This window comes from Caenorhabditis briggsae (assembly GCF_000004555.2).
Source record: "Caenorhabditis briggsae complete genome, chrIII, whole genome shotgun sequence".
Lineage (NCBI taxonomy): Eukaryota > Metazoa > Nematoda > Chromadorea > Rhabditida > Rhabditidae > Caenorhabditis > Caenorhabditis briggsae.
Genome location: NC_013490.2, coordinates 6,289,812 through 6,311,795, shown reverse-complemented (window position 1 = coordinate 6,311,795; position 21,984 = coordinate 6,289,812). Strand labels below are relative to the sequence as shown.

The window sequence follows — 21,984 nt, the reverse complement described above, 5'->3', positions numbered from 1 at the left end:
CTCGATTTAAACTTACTTCTGGCGACTTTTGCAATCTGCGAGTAACTGAGCCATAAATATAAATTGAAAAAGTCTTATGATTGAAAAGTTGTTTTTTTTCCTTTTTACGACTAATTTCTTCTCCCTGAAAGCCTATAATAATCGTTTTACAGAGCATGGCTGAAAAACGAAAACTGTTAGCCGAAATTGAAAAATGTTTCAAAAAGGTGATTTGAGAAGAAATGATGGCTGATAAATAAATGTTATAATTCAGATCGACGAAGGCGTCGAGCTTTTCGAAGAAACAATGGAAAAAATGCATGAGGCTAACAGTGATAATCAGCGAGACAAGTATCAAGATGATTTGAAAAAAGAAATCAAAAAGCTTCAGAGGCTCAGAGATCAAGTGAAAAATTGGCAGAATGCTAGCGAAATCAAGGTATGTCGATATCGAGATGTTGATGATTTATAAATTGTTTATTAATTCAGGACAAGGAAAAGCTGAATTCGTACAGGAAGCTCATTGAGCAGCGAATGGAGCAATTCAAAGATGTAGAAAGAGAGAACAAGACGAAACCACATAGTAAACTGGTACGGAAAAATACAACCACTCGAACTAGTGTGAAAAATGATCCGATCTGGAAGCTGTTTTGGAAGCTGTTTCAGCTCGTGCAATTCTTCTAAAATATATACTTTTGAAAAAAATAAGCTTAAATACGACACAAAAAGTTGCACAGTATGTGAACTGAAAGAGCAGCCGATATTCTTCATTTTCTATTGAGATATATCATGCCCTAAAGTAATGAAATCGTATCAGTCAATTTTCAGGGACTTTCTGCCGAGGAAAAGCTTGATCCAAAAGAAAAGGAAAAGTCAGACACGATGGACTGGATTCAACATCAGATTCGCTCCTTGAACGAAGAAGTGGATCGAACAGAAATGCAGTTGGAGTCCCTGGCTACCGCTGATGTCGGAAAAGGAAAACGCGGGAAGAAGGAAGACGCACGAGCGAAAAACGAGAGAGAAAAGCGAGTCGAAAGTCTAAAGCACCATTTGGAACGAATAAACTTTCATATTGAAAAATTAGAGGTAATCATTGTTTTTTCTTGAACAAATATGAAATCAGCTTGTTTTCAGATTTGCATGCGAATGGTTAGTAACGAGAGTTTGAGTGCCAAAAAAGTATACGACACATTGAAAGAAGCGATCGAAGCCTATGTGGAAATGATGAATGAAGAGGACTCGGAAGAGGCTGACAACTACGATCCGGATGACGCTTACGATGATCTCAATTTGGAGAAACTCTGCCAACAAATCGGAGGTGTTAATATGCTTTCTGTGGATGAGGATCACAGTAATGGACATGAATTGGGCATCGACACATCTGAATCTGGAGGTATCTCTGCTTCTCGTCATACAAGTGGTGAGAACGGGCAGCCACCAAGCCCAGCTGGCCGACGAGTTGCACCACTTTCAATGCCTTCTCCGCATGCTGCAACACCCGAACTCAAGAGATTGGCGAGCAAAGATTCGAACGTCGATCGGCCAAAGACGCCGCCTGTCACGCCAGGTACGGCTTGGCAAATGATAGATTCAGTGAACCTCCGATTTCCTTTTCAGCTTCTACAGCTCCACCGCCGCCAGGAATACCGTATAACTCGGTTGCAGCGGGACGAAGTACAACTACTCCAGTTCCTTCGACGCCCGTGTCAGCCAATGTGCCGACACCGTCCGCTCCATCTCCAATTATTACAGGAAAATCGGTTCCCTTGTCGTCAGCTATCACGAATTCTACGAACGAGGTTTGTTATTTTCAGGCTTAAATGAAATTCCGGTACAAAAGTTACTACTGTAAACACTATACTCATTGATATAAGCTAACCTAAATACCGTAAACAGGAGGAAGAATGTGTCAAACAGGACGTGGCTCCTGTTGCGACAGAGAAGGTTTCGGGAGATTCTTCGCCGCCGGCACCTCTGGCAGTAATAGAAAAGTCTTCGTCTTCTACTGATTCTGCTCTGTTATTAGCTTCTGAAGAAAAGAAAGAACAACACATGAATTCTTCTGGGGAAGAGGTGATCATACCGTTGTGGCAGTGTTTTGTGCTAGATAGATCTATATTGCTAGCTAGATAGATAGAAAGCATGAATCGTGTGAAACATAGTTTGTAGAAATTAAAAGCATGGTGTTGAATCATCTCAGCCGGCCGCTGGATGCTAGTTTACAACAAAAACTTGAATCAATAGAAAACAATCAAGTTAAGAGAGAACGCATTGAATTCTGTTACAAAAGTTCTGTGCAAGTGGATTTGTCAGAACCGATAAAGCTAGAAAAGCAAACCTTCAGAAAAGAAAGCTCAGTTTCGTAAAAGTAGAAAATTGGAAAGCTAACGAGAGAGTTGAAATGGCGGGGTACCAAGCAACAAGAGTGAGGAGGAGAAGAGTAGGCAACGAAGCTCCCAATTCGGAAAAGGAATCGTAGACGACAGATTTATGACAGCACTCCTCTCTTCCTCTGTGAGCTGCCGTTGTGAGACACTAAGACGTCAACCTTTTTGCTTGATAGGGGGAATGGAAGGAATTGTAGTTCTCTGACCCACTGTTGTAGTCTTTCTTTCTGCTATACGGAAAGGAGAGGCATCCAAGAACTCTCATATTATCTCAACTAGACTAGTGGCTATGGGAAACTATTTGTATACGGTTTGTGAATTACAGTAGTTAGAATGTGTCGTGGTTTTATTTTCATGTTCATCTAGTGCACCATTTAGCTATCGCTTTTTTAGGTTCCACAAAAGAAGGACAGCATTGCTTCAACGACGTCTCGTGGATCGATTGCAGCGCCACCTTCGACAGCTTCTGAGCCGCCGGAGTCTGTGAATCAGCCATCTACGAATGTCACAACGAAGGCTGAGAGTACCAATGGTAGGTGTAGAAAAAAAACATACAAACTTTTCTATGTGTGGCGATGTTACAAAAACTAGAGATGTCAAAAAGTGTGTACAACGGTCCCTAGCTCCGACATGACTCATTCCCTTTTACAAATATTATGCTTGTCTGAGAAAAAAAAGGTTAGAGAGTATTTTTTGCAGTCTGAATACGGTAGCGATATCGAAGCGGAGAGCCTAAATAGCACACATAAGGTGGAGACACAGACACTTTTTCTCTGCGTCTCAACCTTTTTTTTTTCTCAGACAAGGATAATAGCATACATTTCTTATTAACAAAAGATAGAAAGAGTAGGAAAGAGATACCCAAAATTAGCAACATTAATTTTTTGAACCAACTCTATTGCCTGTGAACCAACTCTATTACTTAAACAATCATGACCTAATGAATAGACATTGAGCCGAATTTTTGGGAGTTATAGCTCGTAGTCGACTTGAAGTAGAATTCGATGAATGAGTTCAGACTTACTTACGAACTAATTTATGATCTACACTTGTAGATCATAGGTTTTCTTGAATAGTCATCATTTTTTGGAGTGGGCGCGTCCACAAGGGAGCATTCGAATGTTTATGCGTCTCTTCACCTTCAACAGTCTATGTTTTTGTCGGAAAAATGGGAACGATTATAATGATTATAGTAGAAAAAGGCGGGAAAGCCCCCAAAATAAGGACCTTCCGTCTCTTCATTCTCTTCGAGGAGCTATTTATCTTCTTCTTCCTTCTTCTTTTTTTTTCATTCTCACTCAGTTCGTCTGTCCTTTTCCCCCATTTTCTGGGTTTCTCATCCGCGCCGCTCCCCTCCCATCTTTTAGAATTTTTCTGAAGAACAGCGCTCGTTCCATAAGCAGCTGTTTTCAATTTCTACGTAATTGGTTAGCAGCGGAGAGAGACGAAGAATAATTACTTGCCACAGGTGCAAGTGGGGATAAGATCGGTTTAATGTGGGACTAAATTAGGAAAGCTCTCCCATGACCTAGATTCCAAATGTCATTATGTTTTCGAATATATTCTGACAGCTTAGGAACGTAAAAGAACGCGTTTGGTTAGTACTAGGAAGTGAAGTATTCTTCCAGTGTTACAATAAAACTGTTTTTCTCTTTTTCTACCATCCTTTGAAATGGCAGTTTCAGTCTCATTATGGTGTGTAAGGAGAAATGAGAAACGCGTTATTCGTTCGTTTTCTTTATTTCTACCATGTCACATGTGTTTTCATGTCTTCTTCCTTCATAGACACAAAAGATCGGAGAACGCAATGTGTTAGTCGGTCGAGTTCGTTTTTTTCTCGCTGTTGACCTGGTTTTCCCTTTTTTTCTTGTATCTTCTTCCTCTTCTTCTCATCATCCCTTTCTCCTCATTTTACTTTCCGCCCTCTTGTGGTCACCATAGTTTTTTTTTCGGTGCCGTCACATACACCCTGAAAACTTTCTCGAAATGTATTCCTTAAATAGCTGTGACGTCAGTTTTAGGGGTTGAGACCCGTCGCCGCCCACTAGCCGTAAAGCCAGTGAGCCGGACGCGGAGCCCACGTTCAGCATAATGAGAAGCAAATATATATTTCGCAACCTCATCACAGTGTTTTTTGCCTGTTTTGATAGACTCCAGGTTTCGTAAAATTGGCTGCAAATAAGCATTCTGCAGGCAGGAAATGAATGAGGAAAAGAGAGCAAGAGAACACACTGCTGCATTCCTCAAGAGATTGCGTCACTCTGACCTTTGTGCCTCTGGGTCCCTAGGCTCAACTGCTTTTTTTTCTGAAAAAAAAAATTGTCAGATAAACTTCAAACAGTGTCTTGGCTTCTTCTTCTTCTCACCCCATGTGCTCATCGTTTTCTTATCAATATGTATTGATTTGTCTGTTTGTCTGTTACTCACTTCCTCGTGTGGTGGTAGCACTTTGTTTGATTTTTTTTAATGCCTCGTTCGCTTTGCTTTTTTTCTCTACCTCTCTAATTCCTTGCTTCTATAGAGTGTCATGGCGCCGCGCCAAAACTATACCCTCATCCAGTTTGTTAGTCCAGTTCGTTTTCGTAGTTTTTGGTACTTGAAAAGACACCGTAAGGCGGGCCCCTAGCAATAGACGGCCCCCCTAGCATTGAACTTTGATTCGATTTATCTTGGTTCCTGTCGAAGTTATAAAAAAGTTGTCAATTGACTGTTATTTTAATCATTAGGATTATTTCTTCAGTTGACAGATTTCTGACATCTCGCATAGGAAACGAGATAAATTATCTGAAAGTTGACTGTGGGGGCTCTTCTATTACAGATATTACGGTATTCCCATGATTTATGAAAAACAAGGTCAGTGAGAAGTTGGTTGAATTTCTAAAAAGTCGAGAAAGCACAAAAATTGAATACTTCTACCACTAAAATCTTTCTTCTAAAAATAATTTCTCCTGCTAATTACTGTATCCTAACATCTATATAATTAACTAGATTCCTAGTTTCTGATTCATTTGGGAAACCTCGAATCGGCTTCGATCGTTTATACGGATCTGCGCCCCGTTTAAAAGAACAGCTGTCCTATTTCTTCTTTCTTCCTTCATTTCCCTGCTACTCCTTGAAGATTCCATTTCAAAGGGAAAGTAGGACTTCTCATTTCCAATTCTGTGTGCGCTGATTTTCTAAATTCATCAATTTTATCGTTCGTATGAAGTAGTGTGTTATGCTGGTATGCGAATATTGGAGCTGTGGAAATTCTTCGTCCTTTTTTTCTCTATTGCTTTTCGTCAATATTTGTGTTGAAAAACTCCGAACAAGTCGTAAGATGAAATTTTTCTAAATCTAAAAAATTATCGTGAAACTGACGAAAATTTTGTTGATTACGGTAGCTCGGTCGTGGCCACATTATTTTCTCTTCCACAGCTTCTCTTTTTGCATATCAGCATAATAATGTAAACTGATCTTGAAAGGTCTAAAAATGTTATCTTCTCAACACTTTTGACCAATATTTTTCTCAGGGGAGGCAACGAGTGTGGCCCGGTCGACGCCACAGCAGCAGCAGCCGCCGCAGTCCGCCATTCCTACAACTGCATCGTCCATGTTGGGTGGAATGTCTTCTGACGATCCAGCACTGCAAGCTGCACTCAACATGGCCGCTCCCCAACAACCAACCGCTAGCGGGCCCAAACGTGCTCACATTCCTGCGTGGCTGGGCGCATCGCCACTCGGACGAACATCGATGACGAAGGAATTTGACCTGCAGTTGGCTGCGTTGGAATTGGCTTGTGACAAGGCGACGTTCCCGTTGGATAGTGAAAAACCGAGAAACTATTTGACGAAGATGTCGTTCCCAGTGCCAAGTTGGTACGGGCAGGTGAGCAATACAAAAACTTTATTTGAAAAATAATTTCAAACTTTATTTAGACTGCACCAAGTACAGCGGACAGTCTTGAGTACTATCTTCGCCTGGCTCCAGATACTCTCTTCTTCATTTTTTACTACATGGAAGGAACTCGTGCTCAGCTTCTTGCGGCGAAAGCTCTCAAAAAGCTGTCGTGGCGTTTCCACACCAAGTATTTGACTTGGTTCCAAAGACATGAGGAACCCAAACAAATTACTGACGATTATGAACAGGTACGGTAAATTTTTATTGATTTCGTGACCTATATATCAATTGCAGGGCACATACGTGTATTTCGATTTCGAGAAATGGTCTCAACGCAAAAAGGAGTCGTTCACTTTCGAGTACAAATTCCTCGAGGATAAAGACTTTGACTGAATCAGTCGCCACTTCTCTCTCGCGTCTCTTACTTTCCCACACAATCTCTCTTCATCTATTATTGTTTACAACCCCTCATTCGTTGTTTTTTTTCTATCAGTAATTCTCATCTGGCCTACCGTAACTTGATTCCATTCTTAGAATTACTGTAGTTTAGACCTACCCCTCCCCCCTCAATTCTCCCCCAACCACCCAGTATTGTAGATTCCCTCCTAAATTCCTAGGCGCTGTATTTGATAGCGTCCAAAAATTTTCATTTATAGGTGGACGTCGTGGTAAACTCCTTCAAAACAAAACTACCATTCTTTCTGTGTGCGGGTTCCTTATATGATGTTCCCAGAGAGATTGGATGATCAATAATTATACATTTAAATAATATTTTCTGTTTGTGTTATCTAATTATCTCTACCCGACTTTCTCTATCCTGTAATGAAAATACCTCTTTACAATTTTGATTTCACACTCCCCCACCCTCGTCGAAAAAACCGTACATAAAGAAATGCGAATCCGAGCTTTTTTCTATAATTTATTATAGGAATTCGTTCAAAAACCAATACAAAGAAATAAGATGTACTTAACTTTTCTTAAAAACGAGGCGTTTGGAAGCCCAAATGAACAGAATGTGCATGATAGGGAGATGAAAAAAAGAAGTTATTCTGAATAAAAACAGGATTAACTATTAAGAGGTACAGGATGTTCGGTATTTTCAAGTGATGTCGAGAGAAGATCATTGATATATTGATAAATTAATATCTGTCATTGCGACGTTGTCCTCCGCTGCCGCCGCCACCTGAACCATATGATTCGACACGGCGTCTGAATTGGGGATCATATGGACGATGGCCGCCACCGATTTGTCTGTCACTGTCACGATGGTCTCGACGGTCCATTCCACCACCTCCTCCGTTTCTCATGTAGCCTCCGCCGCCACCTCCACTACGGAAGCCTCCACCTCCTCCTTGTCTGAAATATATAAAATTTACTTCAAGTCACTTAACTTCAAGGCGCCCGTTGAGGAAGAAAGCGTTAAACTTTATTACCTTCTCTCTGGAGATCCTCTACGACCACCGCGATCTCCTCCATATCGATCTCCGCCACCGTAACGATCTCCCCCAGAACGGGCCGATTCGTAACGATCGCCACCATATCTATCACCTCCACCGCGACTTCCTCTGTCGTTGTAGCGATCTCTTCCGCCGCGTCCACCGCTGGTTCCACCATCACGACGATCTCCCATGTAGTGCCCTGGAGTTGGAGAATGACCACGCTTGGTGAATGAGTAGTCGACGCGAATCTGAACGAAGCTTTTGTGTTGAAATCTGTTTATTCTCATATTGATAATTTACCTTGTGACCATCGAGATCCGTGTTGCAAAGCTTTTCTCTTGCAGCAGCGGCATCGTCAATCTGCTCGAAATAGATGAATCCGAATCCACGCGAGTTTCCTGATGGGCGGTCATAGACTAAGTCGCATTTTTCGATTTCACCGAATTCTCCGAACACATCACGCAGGTCCTTCTCAGTTGTGTACGAAGAAAGATTGAATACACCGAGACATTTGGATGGAGGTGGGTTCTCACGATCTTGTCCCTCACGACCGCCACCACGGCCACGACCCCCATAACCACCACCACCGCCACCATAGCGGCCACGAGGCGAACGAGAACGAGAGCTAAAATCGTCTGTATTAATATGAATAGAAAGCTAGTAATCCTACCTATCGCGTACTCTCCGGTAGTCTGCTGAAGGTGATCTGGAGCGCCCACGGGAATCCTGGAAAAATTGGGCAAAATCCTGGGGGTGCTTCTTAACATCAAATTGCAACGCTTTATGATGAATTTCGCAATGATTTATGATGAGTCTTCCCCCAAATGACTTCTGTTTCTCTTCCTATCTTCCGTTTTCTTTTTTCTTTTCCGTGGTTTCATCGCTTTCATTAATTCTTCTTTTTGGGCGGCATTCAAAATCAGTTTACAGCTATTTTCTTTCATCTCCTCATATCAATGCTTTCTTTCTTCATACATTTCATTTTCATACAAGTCTGTAGAATTATCAGAGTTTTTATATGTTTTCAGCAGCAAATGAATGGAAAAAAGTTCAGAGTGTGGTAATTGTGTTAAATCGATACTGTTGTTAAATAGATGCAAATAGTGAAATTTGAACTTACCCCTCGAGTGCGTGGTGGAGAACGACTGTGTGTATGCGGACCCATTTTCTGTAAAGAATAAATTTGAAGAAATGATAGGCAACAACGATAAAGAAATGAGGAAATATATTTCTTGTCCTCATTTATAAACCTAGCAAGAACATCAAGATGACTGACGACAAAACGTGCGCGCGTGGTGTCGCGTTTTTTTGTCTAATGGGGCGCGGTTTCGTCGTCAGTGAATCAATGAGGAGACCCCGGAAATTCCGGGGAAAAGTGGGCGGAGCCGAAATTGCAAGTTGTGTACGGTTTTGCCGCAGAGTTTTTCTTTGCATATTTGCATACACTCACGAGAGAAACCGTGCAGCTTGTAACTCAGGCTTCGCCCACTTTCCATTCAAAAAATGGTCTCCTCGGAACCTGCGCGGCTTAACATGTTATAGTATGCAGCAGTGATGGGAGGAAACGCATTTTTCCGAAATACGGAAAACGGAAGCGGAAATTTTTTTCCGCGAAAAACGGGAACGTAAATTTTTTTCCGCGGAAACGGAAAATCTTCAAAAATCGGGCGGAAAACGGAAACGGAAATTTTTATTTTTCGTCTATTTTTCAGGGTTTTTCCCTTCAAACGTAAAAATATACAGTTTTTAACGTTTAAAGACCATATTTGCATGACTTTCCATGCTTTTTTCAAGCCAGTTTCAGTTTAATGTTTTCTTTGTTTTTTAATTTTTTTTTCCGTTTCCGCTGTAAAAAATGGCGGTTTTTCCGAAAAACGGAAATACAATTTTACTTTTACGGAAACGAAACGGGATTTTTTTTCCGTGGAAACGGAAACGGAAAAAAATCTCTAAAAACCGGGCGGAAATTCCTCCTATCGCTGGTATGCAGCGGTTGCACATCTACTGCTATTGATTTGAAAAAAAAAATCAAGTTCTGTAGCTTTCCGAACTTTCAGGCAATTTTTAACGATTGACTAATGAGGTCAATGAATAATGGAGCTGAGGACCAAATTGGTCTAGAACGTTCAAGTAAATTGCCGACTTCAACGACAGTACTCCTCCATAGTTGGCGAGCTGGGGTTTTTAAGCTTTATTAACACGTGAAAACAACGAACAGAGATGGTGCGGGGGTGGGGGTGTTGATGTACAGTCTATCGAAGGATGGGGGATGGAAATGGAGGCAAATCAAATCACAAGACACAAAAAAATCTAATGGGGTTGACTCTTCTTAAATAGAGATGAGAGGAAATAATGGGTAAAGATCTGATGCCAGCAGTGCGTTTTCACGTCCAGCGTGCATTGAATATGATAAAACTGTATAAGGTGGGGCGGATGTTATTAATATTGGAACAAAAATCGATAAAAATCAAGAACAGATGTTAACTACTTCTTCTTTTTGTTCTTCTTCTTGATATTGAACATAGAAAGGCTGTTGGCGTGGTTCATTTCAGCTTGAGCTTTTGCCTCGGCCTTTTTCTGTGCAAGATCGATCTTCAGATCCTTGTAGTTGACGTAGTCGCGCTTCGACGGAGCAGCTCCCAAAGAAGCGAGCATTCGCTCACGAGCCTCGACTCGGTCGCCTTTGCTTGCTTCTCGTGACAGAAACTGTTCAATCTGAAAATTCATTGAATAAAATCGAAGAATATAACGCCTTTTCTGCCTTACATCGAAATGAACTCTCTTTGGGTTAGCGTCATTGAGAACCTTCATGTTGTTATTGTTGTTATGACCGTTAGCCTTCTTTTTCTTCAGGATCTTTGGAGCATGAACCATTGGAATTTTGGAAGCTCCATTACGTTTGAAGGCGACAATCTTCACATTTTCCGTTTCTGTTGGGGTTGGCGGAATAGTTTGTCGATTTCCGTTCTGAAACACAACACATTTTTTCCAAATTGTTATCTATAAAGTTTTTACTAACCAAGTTCTTCTTTGTTAAGCTTTCTACAAGTTCCGTCAATGACTTGGAGCTCGCTTTGCTCGAATCCTCGAACAAATCTACGTTGCATCCCCAGTCATCAGCCATTTCTAAAAATATGTGTTTTGAATCGAATGAAAATATCAAAAAAACAAAGTTGTTTCGAAAAATTTGAGCTATTTTCAATTAAATACGAAATTATCGAAATCCTAAAAATGCTCGTGAATTTTTCGAAACAATAATAGTGATCACTAACATACCTTTTGTTGTAGTGCCGGTCGGGCGAGATTTTGGGGAAATTAGGGATAATAATGATTTATAGAAGCATTGAAGTTTCTGCGAATTTTGGGTCCAATAAGGAAAAATAAGAATTTCGAGTTGTCCTAAAAACTAAAACTACGGTAAGCAATGCGGTGTTTACACAATCACGTGCTCGACGCGCAACTGCGGACAGCGAAAAAGTAAACAACAAAGAGAAAAGAAGAAAGACAAGAAGGAAAAGAATTGCACGAGAAAAAGAAACAAGAATCGGATTTTCTGAAAAAGAAAGAAAAATGTCAAAAAAATTCAGTTAAATTTCCATAAATTTGAGAAGAGGTTCATGTTTCGTAGAAAGATTGATTCAATCAATTAAAAAATTCGAAGTTCAAAATAGACAAATGTCCGGAATTGGATAATATATTCCCTGTGCCACTGAAAAGGAAAAATCAGAAATGTATTTATTCTCAGGAATTAAGAAGCACCGTTCGAATAAGGAAGCCGGCTTTCGGAATTATAAGAACCTTCAGAAGAAGTGGAACCGAACGCTCTGCAGAACGGAAGTATGAAACTTGTCAAAGTATCAAAACTGCATTCCCGGTTTCTCGATGAACTAATCAATTTCTATCACCTAGCCTTCCATTGATACCAAAATCAGCCCCTCTTACTAATTAGACTTTTCTTTTCTAGAACTTTCAATTTCTATTCATCTTCGATGCCATTTCCTACCATTTTTCTTCTTTTCTTTTCACCAATCTTTGAACGGCTACACTGTCGCCGTTTCTTATCAGTTAATCTATCATTTCGACATTGCTATGTTTACTTTCTTGTTCTTAACCATAATTTTCTTTCCTTATTTGTTTCTTATCATGCATCCGAAACTGAGATCCACAATTCTATTGATTTCATTTTCCAAAACCATTTTTTGGTTTCTAGTTCGTTTATTATCTATTTTTTTCACTGTCAGAAGTTTTTTTTTATCATCCACTGATTGCTTATCAACCAATTCCTGTTGACTCGAAACTATTTCAGAATTATTTTTCTACTTCTTTCCGTTGTTGATCAATTTCGGTCCCAGTTTTTCTCAATGTCCGTGTTTGAAACTGCAGTTTTTATTGTACAAAACTTGCCGAAAGATGGTATGTTTTAGAAATGATTGATACGGTTCTGTAGTTACAAGAAGCTCAATTACTGCAATTAAGATTTAACAAAAACTGATTTAGTAAAAAATGAAACGGTTTTTTGAAGTATGATGAGCATTTTGTTATTTGACTGTTTTACAGTTTATTTGGACAGAATCGAGAGGTGCACAAAAAGTGGCGGTAATCGCGAGAGACTCAAACTCTAAATTCAAGCTACAGTAACCCATTATTTTCAAGGTCCCGTAAAAACGTCTACCGATGAAAAACTCAACTTTTACGGACTTTTCAAACAATCTACACATGGCAAATGTGATGTTCCAAAACCAAGTTTCTTTGATGTTCAAGGAGTTTATAAATGGAATGCGTGGAAGAAATTGGAGTCGATGACTTCGGAAGAAGCTAAGAATGCATATGTTGAAGCGATTGTTCAGAAGATTCGAGACGTTCAGAAGACATATAAAACAGAGGAATGGATGAAAGGAGACGTTTATGATTTGTTAGCTCCAAAGTTTGAAATTTTGGGAATACTGGAAACGAAAAAGACGGAGGATGAGTCTGAAAAACAAGAAGACGTTTTAATTGAACAAATTCAAAAAGAAGACTGTCAGCCAAAAAATGAAACAGTTAAAATACAAGAAAATGAAGAATCGATGAATTCCAGTGCATGTGTGCTTTCGGATAATGAGTACGCTGATGCATTAGATGACGAAATTCAATCAAGGTTTGATTAATAATTTTTTGAAACTTGAAAATTGAAAATTATTCCAGATCATCTTCGTTCACAGAACCTCATACATCTTCTCGACATAGAGTTACTCGCCAAGGGTCTCCATCTCTCAGAAACACTTGTCACAGGTATTGTATTTTTGTTTTTTTTCAATTTCTTTTTATTTTTTAGACTGGAAAAAGAGCTGAAAGTTATCACTGAATCAATTGATAACCTCGGAAAAGCAGTCGAAGAAAGACACAATTTGTTGATTAGTCTGATGAAAAAATCTGTAAGTTCTCTGGAATATTCTAGAATGATCTATTTTCATTCCCTTTTTCAGACTGTCTACATTCTCGTCCCCAAATCGACATCATGGAAAACTGTCATGTTTTTCGTCTTCTGGCCTTTTGTCGCCAATTTTCTGCTTCGATGGCTTCGTCGATTTCTGGGATATGTTTGAATAAAAAAATCTTGTTTTTTTATTAATATTTGCCTCTATAAAATAAACAAAAAAGAAAACAGCTAAACAATAATATATGTTCAAGACTTCTTCCAGAATGATACAAAGGTGTTGAGGGAGCAGAGAAAAGAGATACCGGTATAAAACAACTGAATGGGAATTTGGGAAAGATGAGCAACACTTGGAGAACAGAACCACAAAATCTCTTAGTATCTGTATGGTGGTTGTTGATCATAATGGCCATATGGTTGTTGTCTATGCTGGTCCGGATAGTAGTTCTCTCCTCTGTGTACTGGTGGAGCAACTGCATGAGTCTCACCGTAGTAGGTGGATGGAGCACGGGATCCTCCACGGACATCGTACTGAAATTTTGAATTTAAAAAAAAACGAAATAGATCGAATAAGCTTACCACTTTATCTGGAATTCCATTCTTTCTGTTGGAAATTCTTTGGAACTTGGCGATGATTGTCATCAACAAGGTGATCTGCAACACATTTGGTTCCATATACCGATATTTGATAAACTCACATGAAGGAATTGTAGTCCAAGGAAGAAGATTCCAGTAGCAATTCTTGCTAAATTACCGTAAGAATACCAGAAGATGAAGAACACCGAAATGAATCCACGAACAATGTCGATGATCATCAGGAATCCCCACGGAATCAGAAGCCATTGATTGTAACTGCAAAGTCCGATGAGGAGGATTACAGAAGCAAGACAAATGGAGACATAGAGGATGATATCGATGACAAGGGATGTATAGCGATCTGAAAGTTTCAGATCTTGTGGATTTTAACTCGAAAAAATACTGACTCGCTGCCGAATATTTCAATTCTTCGGTATAAAGTCCAAGTGAGCAATGATAAGAGGTCGAATCCTCCACAACAACAACAGTTCGTCCTCCTGTGAATGTCAATTTTCTATTCTCGGCATTGATTTTTCCTTGTGCTTCTAGTTCACAAGAATTGTAATGTGAGGAATCTCCATTTGTAGCAGTGTCCGATAGAGCAACTCCGGCTGCGATGGCGAGAAGCAGGTAGAGAATCTGTACAGAATTAGGCATTTATTATGGAACAGCAAGCTGGTGCGCCTTCAGCGCGATCTACTTTTTTAGTGGTTCGCCGCACTTTTTCTTAAAGAGTCACGTCAATTCATATTTGTTTTTGAGCTTTTCAAAAGATGACAGCCTGACATGAGGACCAACAGACGCGTGTAGCGTTTTATATATAAGGAAGATAACATGGGACATGAGATAAAGAAATTGAAAAAATTGAACTTTATTACCAGAAGCCAGAGATTTTGAACAGCATTTATTCAAATAGAACGTCACCCCTAAACTTTCCTTTTGAGCTCTTTCACCGTAAACACTTCAACAGAACGCCCCCAAATCGTCAATTTTGAACCCATGAAAAAGGTATCAAAAAGTGGTCAACTAAAAAATGTTTATCATAATAACACAAAGATTTTGTTGGTTGATTATTTTTTCCTATCTTCCAGAGGAACCGAGATGAATTGGCTCAAATTTGAAAGTTAGGGGCGTTCTATAAAGTGAAATTCGATAGAGGGGACCAGTAAAGAATCCAAAAATCTACAATCTCAAAAATTCCAATTCATTGTTTTCCATTTTACTTTTCATTAATATCTTCTGTACATTATTTTCTTCTTCTCTAACTTCTGATTTTCTGTCACTCCCCCCAACGGACCTATAAATCAAAAGAGATTGGCTTCCTCCGATGGCAATAGGCCTCCCTATTACGGGTTGTGTAATATTACGGTGAACTGGATTCCTGTTTTTATACAAGTGATTAGAAAAGAAAAGAAGAAGTGAGAAGAAGAAGAAGAAGGCGTTAGGAAAAAAGAGGCGTGGCTCATTTTGATTTTAGGGAATTGATTGGAAATCAAACTTACGAATGTGTAGACGGCAATGACCGATGTGGCAACGGAGAGACCGCAACAGAAACATCGACGAATTTGAACTTCCACTTTTGCCATGCTAGAAAAAATTGGAAGTTTTGAAATTGTTTTTTTAGAATACAATTATAAACTAAGAAAAAAGAGTACAAAATGTTTGGGATATTTACCGTAAAACATATAATAGAAGTGCCCTCACATTGTCTAGTCTTCAGATATCTCGATTTCTGTGCAAGATATCAAGAATGTGTTAACTGATAAAACACTTCTGATGTTGTGATAAGCAATTTATCAGTTGTCTACTGTTTGCTTTCTTTTACAGAAAATGAGATAATTGAGCTCAAAGTTGACGGTTTGGGTGGACTTCCATTAGGGGAAATACGGTAAATTAACCGAAAAGTAGGTATCAAATTAGATAAAAAGAACAATTTTTCTGATTGTAAGAGAACAATTGATAAATACATAGAATTGGAAAGAAGAGATGAAACACCAAATAAAAGAAAAAGAATCGTATTTGTCCTAGTTTTTTGTTCAGAAGAAGAAGCCATCAAATAATAGGTTTGACAAGACTGATCAGAACAAGTATTGATAAGGGAGAACTGATATTCAAGGTCAAAAACTTTGGCCCAAAACTTTTCTATTTGAAGATAAAGATGAAGACGTGAGAATTTCTAAGGATACACACTTGAGGAAAGTGAACTTGAAACTGGAAAAAACCCGATCAGATTTGAAAAAGATTGGAAAAGGAATGGAAGAATAAAAAGCAAAGAATATGGAAATAGTGACCTCAAATGAATATCCCCCACTGAGCTTGGAGGGCCTGGGAGGGTTGTATAAACAGAATACAACTTCAAGGATTGCGGGGGATTGAGATACAAATGTAAAATCAAGAATAGGAGTAATAAAAAGTCGAAATTGGAGGAAAAAGAGAGGGGGAGACTAAACAACAAAACCAAGATAATCATGAATCGTAAGCGATCGCATTGCGGTTGAGAGAAGAGAAGGCGCAGCGTCAATCCGTCGAAAAAAAAACGAATCACACCAAAACCACACCCTTTCTCCTTCTTTCTAACATCATCATTCTCTTCTTTTACTGTTTTTCTTGCCCCTATACAAGGTCTCATGAAGTTGTATACGATGGGAAAATAGAGATACAACGAGAGAGAAAAAAAAACAGAGATTCACCACATTACCTACAGCGCGTGCCAAAAACATCATTCATGGAGTAGAGACGTATCCGAAGGATAATTGTGTGTGATATATGGCAAAAGGATGATGATGGAAAGGCGGAATATTTGGGAAACTTAGAATTTTTCGATTTACAGGGTGGCGCACAATTACTAGGGCTGATAAAAATGAGTATATCTTCAGATATAAGTATCTTGGAAGCACGAAAATTGAAAGTAATGTAATTTTTGGTTTTATTCAAAGCTTCTGAAATTTCCAAAGCGATTCCTCGAGTCTAGATATTGTTATGATTGTCCAAACTTGGCCAGTTTACTGATGAATTATTTGGACTCCGAATTTGAGCACAGTACAATGCTCTAATCTAATGTTATGCTAGTACAAACTGGGTGATTATGTGCCACCCTGAAGAATAAAAACCTCGAAAACAAAAAAAAAACGTAAAATTAATACAAAACCTTCATGTCCAAAATATGATTTGCAAGAAAATTGAGAAATTCCTCCACTAAAACCCCAATTTTTCACTGACCCTGTTCTCTTAAATGACTTTCTCGAAAAGCGAAAAATTGAGTGAAACGATTTTCCCCTAAATAGTGGTATGTACTACTCCCAGTGAAAGTGTTTTTTTTCTAATTGTATACCAAACCAAAACACGAAATAGTTTCTTTTCTAATTTCTCATAAAAGGCAAATGCGGTCAGGGAAAAGATGAAAGGAAAATTCAGATGAAAACGGAAATGCTTTCCGAGGTGAACCAAAACTTTTTTGGAACCTTTTTGTCATGTCTAATGGATGGTCATTGACTTTCGTCTAACTTGATAAATAACTTTTTAGGTTCCAAGGTTCTTTCTTTGTTCAGTTTTTTCATCCATTTTTTCATCCATTTTAAGACGGGCGTGGCTTTGGAATGGCATCTTTTAGAGTGAAATAAAGTGAAAAAAACGACGATGACGATGAAATAAACATTGGAAAACGGGGGGATAAGACCTCAACAATGACACAACGCTTCTGGTTTCAGAGAGAGGACGAAACCTGTCGGATTTTCGATTTTTTGTATTATGGATGGAAAAATGTAAAATGGCAATGAAGTGAAGAAGATGGAATATTCAAATTATGTTGCAAATGTTTTTGAGGGAGAAAAAAAGAACTGCAAGAAAAAAAAATTCCGGAAAAGCAAAACTAGAAATAAAAAGCTGAAACGGAAATAATATATCATCTAGTCAAACTCGGAAACCTAAAATTTGAAAAGATGCATATAATTGATATTCAACTTTGGTTGAAAATTGAATTACAGAAATATCTTATCAGAAATATAATATCGTAAACCTGTACTAGAAGGGCCTCTAACTTCAAACTTTGAGCCAGTTCATCTCGGTTCCTGTCAAAGACATAAAAAAGCTGTCAATTGATAAATTGTTTATCATAATATCAGAAGTATTTTGTCAGTTGACCACTTTTTGATATCTTGCATAGGAATTGAGATATTAGGGCTCAAATTTGACAGTATGGGGGCACTATTAATACAGGTTTTATGTCTAGAATTTTCTTAGGGAAGAAGTTAATTCAAACGAAAAATTCTGGTCCGTATTCTTAAAAACGGAAGGAAATAAAATTCAACTCTGGTGGAAATTCAAAGTCTAGAAGTTTTTCGTCATTTTTATGAGGATCAACAATTCGAAAAACCTGAAATAAAAGGGCCCCTAACTTTTAACTTCTATCTCGGTTCCTGTCTAAGATATATAAAAGTTGTCAACTGACAAATTGTTTATGATATTATCAGAAATGTTTTGTCAGTTGACAAATTTTTTTTTTGTCTTTCAAAGGAATTGAGATAATTGAGATTAAACCTGGCAGTGTGGGGGTCTTTCTATTACAAGTTTTACGATATTCATGCAGTAAAACAAAAAAGGTAAAAATTCAAATTGAAACAAAGTCACTGAAATCAATTTCTATGAATATCTGACAATCAGCGTTATTCAAAAGGAACCAGTGCAAGTTAAAAATGTAGTTCCGCGAAACTATGAGAAGAACTTTCTCCAAAAGTACAGTAATTCAAAAATCTTGACCTCTTCATAAAATTGAGTCATAAAGTATCAACTGGGAATCGGATCAGTAGTTGAAATGTCGTAACTTTTCTGGAGAGAGGATAGGTTTTACGAAACATAAACATATTCATACAGCAGACAGTGAGACAGAGAAAAGAGACACGTAAAATGTAGGCATTCCAACGCCTGCGACAACATACAACGTCCGTCTTCTTCTTCTTTTCCGTAGAAGATAATTGGCGAGGTTCGGATGACAGAAAGGAAAAGAAGAAGACGTAAACAGGAGACAGTCTCGGGTAATTCGTACTTCGAATTCAATCGCATTGCGTCGTCGTCGGTGAAATGACCATGCTTAAGGGCGTGTGTTTTTTCGCGCGTCTTACTCGTTCTATACAAATGGATTCATGTTGTTCCGTGGGGAATAATCATCTGGAATACTGTAGAAAAAAGAGGAATGGGATGATTGAAAGTAATGGGTGGGGCAGTACTGGCCACGTTGCCTTCTTGTTTCCATCACGGATTCCTTCATTCTGATGACAGAAATTAGAAAGAGAGGGGTAAAACACACGGAGATTAGTAGAAGATATGGGAAGAATATTTTTTCAAGGAGAGAAGGAGAACGGGAAGAAGATTCTGGAACAAAAAATTAGAAGATCCGTATCCAGGAATGTTCAGCTTCAGAAAAAAAACAAAAATTGTTGTAAATCAGACAAACTTTTTAGTGGACTTTTCGTGATTTGAACTAGTCTTAAATTTCTCAGACATTCCAGACACATAAATCAGTTGTAGAGGGTCTTATCATTTCATATTTTATTACTTTGTTTTGGAGTGGAATTGAATTCTCAGAAATTCAGTGATATCACCCAGAAAACTAACCCTAAAGCTCGATCCTATTAGGTTGGCACATAAGTTTCTTTCGATTTTGGCAACATTTTTGATCAAATTTTTCTCAAAGCGGAAGGGGCTAGATCAATGAAAGTAACGTCCATAAGCATCGATAGTTGTATGGCAACACTTAGGCAATTCCTTGACTCCATCGGCCCAGAACGACGAGGGATTAAAAAAGTGGGTCAACTCCTTTTCTGTGTCATCTTTTCAATTGAAGTACTTTTTATCAAGTTGATGTTTATGAGCTCCAAAATACTATTTTTCCTAAAGGGCAAGGTCCGAAGAATACGATGAGCGCGAAAGAATAGTTCAGCCAAACGACATGAATTTATGGCTGATCCCTCTATTCACAAGCGATCTAGCATTGTCGCACTGGAAGCAAACTTTGTTTTTTCTCCTCGTTTTGATTCGTCTGCCAAATTTAATTTCTCTAATTAGAAACTATACAACGCGGCAATTATAGTGGTATTTTCATCTGAAAGTTCCCAGTCTCCATTCCTTTGAAAGACCGCCAAATACATAACAACCTCCTTTTCACAGTAATTTTAAGTTTCGGGACGTCCGTAGCTAGCTATTCTTTGCTAATCAACTGACCCTTCCGCACATTGTTAGAGTAACTTACCCACTTCTCATCTACGATAGTTAGATCATTCACCCAACAGAACGTAGGAAGAAATGATAGGAGAAACATGCTCATGTCTACACAGCGATCAATGTCGTAGTCCTCCAAAACATGGGGTACGAATATATCAAATTTTTGACATCGCCAAGAGACCTCAATCCGTTCACAAAACTTGGTTGACTAAAGGGCAATGTCTGTGATATTCCACAAGTGGTTTGAAACGGATAGGTTTCAGTAGTATTTTTCAATAGGCCCAAGTCCAACTTCTGGACCGATCTTCGTATTCCGATTCTTAATTTTTGGCTTCAAATTTTTCGGTCCAATGCTCGATCGTATAGACAGTAGAAGGTCCTTCTTTGTCTATTTCGTCCAATTTCTTGTGAATATAGTGGTGTTTCAAACCAGAAAGGAGTAAAAATAGAATGTCATTTTGAAAGTGTGGGCGGTAAGGGACGGAAGCAGGCGGCATGCTCGCGAACGGCAAGAAGAACGGATGAGGCAAAATGTATATAGCAAGTCCGTGAGATACTCTATCCAACAAAAAAAGCATTCACCAAGAAAAACTATCCCACTGCTTAGATACATCTCAAAGTTGAGCATTGAAAATCGAAAGAAACTTATGTGCCAACCTAATATTTTGAAATTCGAGAATTGTTATTTTTTAGCCAAAATGTTCTGAGTGAAGGGTCTCTGTAATAGAAGGGTCCTCCAGAGGTACCTTGGAAGTTCCAAGTTAGAACAATAGAAGGTCCGGCCCTTCTAATGCAGGTTTTACGATATTCCGATTTCACAGTGTTATGTCACTCCAAAGTCTGTTATTTTATAATTAGGATTTTTTTTTTCAAAATAGGACCCAATGAGAAATCATCTGAGAATTTAGCTGAAAACAAATTCTTCGAGCATAGTCTCAGGGTCTGAACACAATACTACCTCGGTAGATTTGTCCTTTTGCTACCCAGTGAATTTAACCAACAATAAGAAAATAGGTTTTACTACCTATGAATCATTCCCGTAAAGAACAAAACTCTCATATCGAAGGTATGTTGTGCTCTTTCTAAATTGAGATGATTACACAACTGATTCTGCATATTTGAGATTATGATTTTTCCTCGTTGTCAATAATTTGGAAAAAAGTTTTGCTTTTATTTTTCTTCTAAATTCCATACTTTCCATCCTTCTAACAGTTAAAATACCGATTGGATATAGGCAATCCGTTTTTCGTGCATTGTCAAAATTAAACTTGTGTGTGAAGAATCTTCTTGGTGACCTTATCGGTTGGAGGCACGAATATGAATAAAAATTATTTATTCTCAACGTTTCGGCTTGATGCCATCTTCAGTTAAATACCGTATTCCTATAATAGAAGCCGTCACCCAAACCGCCAACCTTGAGCTCAATCATCTCCTTTCCTGTAAAAGATATAAAAAAAAGTGGTCAACTGCCAAAATGTTTATCATAATATAAGACGGTTGAAATTTGAAGAATTTTTTTCGCATGTATAGAAACAGCTCGAATTGATGATTTCATGTACCATGTAGCCTTTATTTCAGTTTCACCAGATATCTGAATTTTCTGTACAAAAATTATGAATATTCCAGAAATTAGTCAAAGTTATAGAAAATGTTTATTTGATGGATCTGAAAATGATCTTGAACGAAAAAATAGGTGGACAAATTGAAATTGGACAGTGTAGTAGTATTATCAAATCCAGGTGACAACCAATCTTCCTGCACTTTAAACTTTTTGTTGCTCTGTGCCTTCTTTTCTTCTACAGGTACAGAATCGGTTTGTCTCCCGATTTTGTACTTTTTTAAAGGAAAAAGTGGTCACGCCAAAATCAAGTATTATTTGAATTGTGCCACGAGGTACAAAATCGGTAGGCAAACCGATTCTGTACCTAGTGAAACAATTCAAATTTTCTCTGATTTCACGTGTCTTTTTGTGGACTTTGAAACATTGCTCATGAAATCCGATTTTGAACCAATTTTTTGATCGACACTAACTTTCCACAATACGCTTATTTGGGTGAGAGTGATATCTGAAATTTTGGATATTTTGAG

At 38.5% G+C, this 21,984-nt stretch overlaps 6 protein-coding genes across 6 annotated transcripts; 3 read left to right on the top strand and 3 right to left on the bottom strand.

Moving 5' to 3' along the window:
- Nucleotides 1-155: 155 nt before the first annotated feature.
- On the top strand, nucleotides 156-6,642 carry Cbr-ntl-3 (the record flags this gene model as incomplete). The annotated part of the gene is made up of 11 exons (XM_045243879.1): nucleotides 156-206; nucleotides 254-418; nucleotides 469-570; nucleotides 808-1,068; nucleotides 1,117-1,383; nucleotides 1,425-1,781; nucleotides 1,879-2,055; nucleotides 2,763-2,901; nucleotides 5,882-6,237; nucleotides 6,288-6,497; nucleotides 6,544-6,642. The coding sequence occupies 11 exons, from the start codon at nucleotides 156-158 to the stop codon at nucleotides 6,640-6,642; spliced, it is 2,184 nt and encodes a 727-aa protein (XP_045095116.1).
- A 746-nt stretch (nucleotides 6,643-7,388) lies between these two features.
- Cbr-rsp-8 lies at nucleotides 7,389-8,853 on the bottom strand (the record flags this gene model as incomplete). Its single annotated transcript, XM_002641384.1, has 5 exons — nucleotides 7,389-7,605; nucleotides 7,683-7,936; nucleotides 7,989-8,313; nucleotides 8,359-8,414; nucleotides 8,809-8,853. The coding sequence occupies 5 exons, from the start codon at nucleotides 8,851-8,853 to the stop codon at nucleotides 7,389-7,391; spliced, it is 897 nt and encodes a 298-aa protein (XP_002641430.1).
- A 1,319-nt stretch (nucleotides 8,854-10,172) lies between these two features.
- On the bottom strand, nucleotides 10,173-10,812 carry CBG13298 (the record flags this gene model as incomplete). Its single annotated transcript, XM_002641383.1, has 3 exons — nucleotides 10,173-10,403; nucleotides 10,455-10,655; nucleotides 10,708-10,812. 3 exons carry the CDS (start codon nucleotides 10,810-10,812, stop codon nucleotides 10,173-10,175), a joined length of 537 nt encoding a protein of 178 aa, XP_002641429.1.
- Nucleotides 10,813-12,049: 1,237 nt separating this feature from the next.
- Cbr-maa-1 lies at nucleotides 12,050-13,273 on the top strand (the record flags this gene model as incomplete). Its single annotated transcript, XM_002641382.1, has 5 exons — nucleotides 12,050-12,101; nucleotides 12,342-12,825; nucleotides 12,873-12,959; nucleotides 13,003-13,102; nucleotides 13,154-13,273. The coding sequence occupies 5 exons, from the start codon at nucleotides 12,050-12,052 to the stop codon at nucleotides 13,271-13,273; spliced, it is 843 nt and encodes a 280-aa protein (XP_002641428.1).
- Nucleotides 13,274-13,479: 206 nt separating this feature from the next.
- CBG13296 lies at nucleotides 13,480-15,266 on the bottom strand (the record flags this gene model as incomplete). Its single annotated transcript, XM_002641381.1, has 5 exons — nucleotides 13,480-13,635; nucleotides 13,684-13,758; nucleotides 13,803-14,041; nucleotides 14,088-14,319; nucleotides 15,183-15,266. 5 exons carry the CDS (start codon nucleotides 15,264-15,266, stop codon nucleotides 13,480-13,482), a joined length of 786 nt encoding a protein of 261 aa, XP_002641427.1.
- Nucleotides 15,267-17,466: 2,200 nt separating this feature from the next.
- Nucleotides 17,467-17,577, top strand: CBG25873 (the record flags this gene model as incomplete). Its single annotated transcript, XM_045243878.1, has 1 exon — nucleotides 17,467-17,577. The coding sequence occupies one exon, from the start codon at nucleotides 17,467-17,469 to the stop codon at nucleotides 17,575-17,577; it is 111 nt and encodes a 36-aa protein (XP_045099391.1).
- Between the last annotated feature and the right edge of the window lie 4,407 nt (nucleotides 17,578-21,984).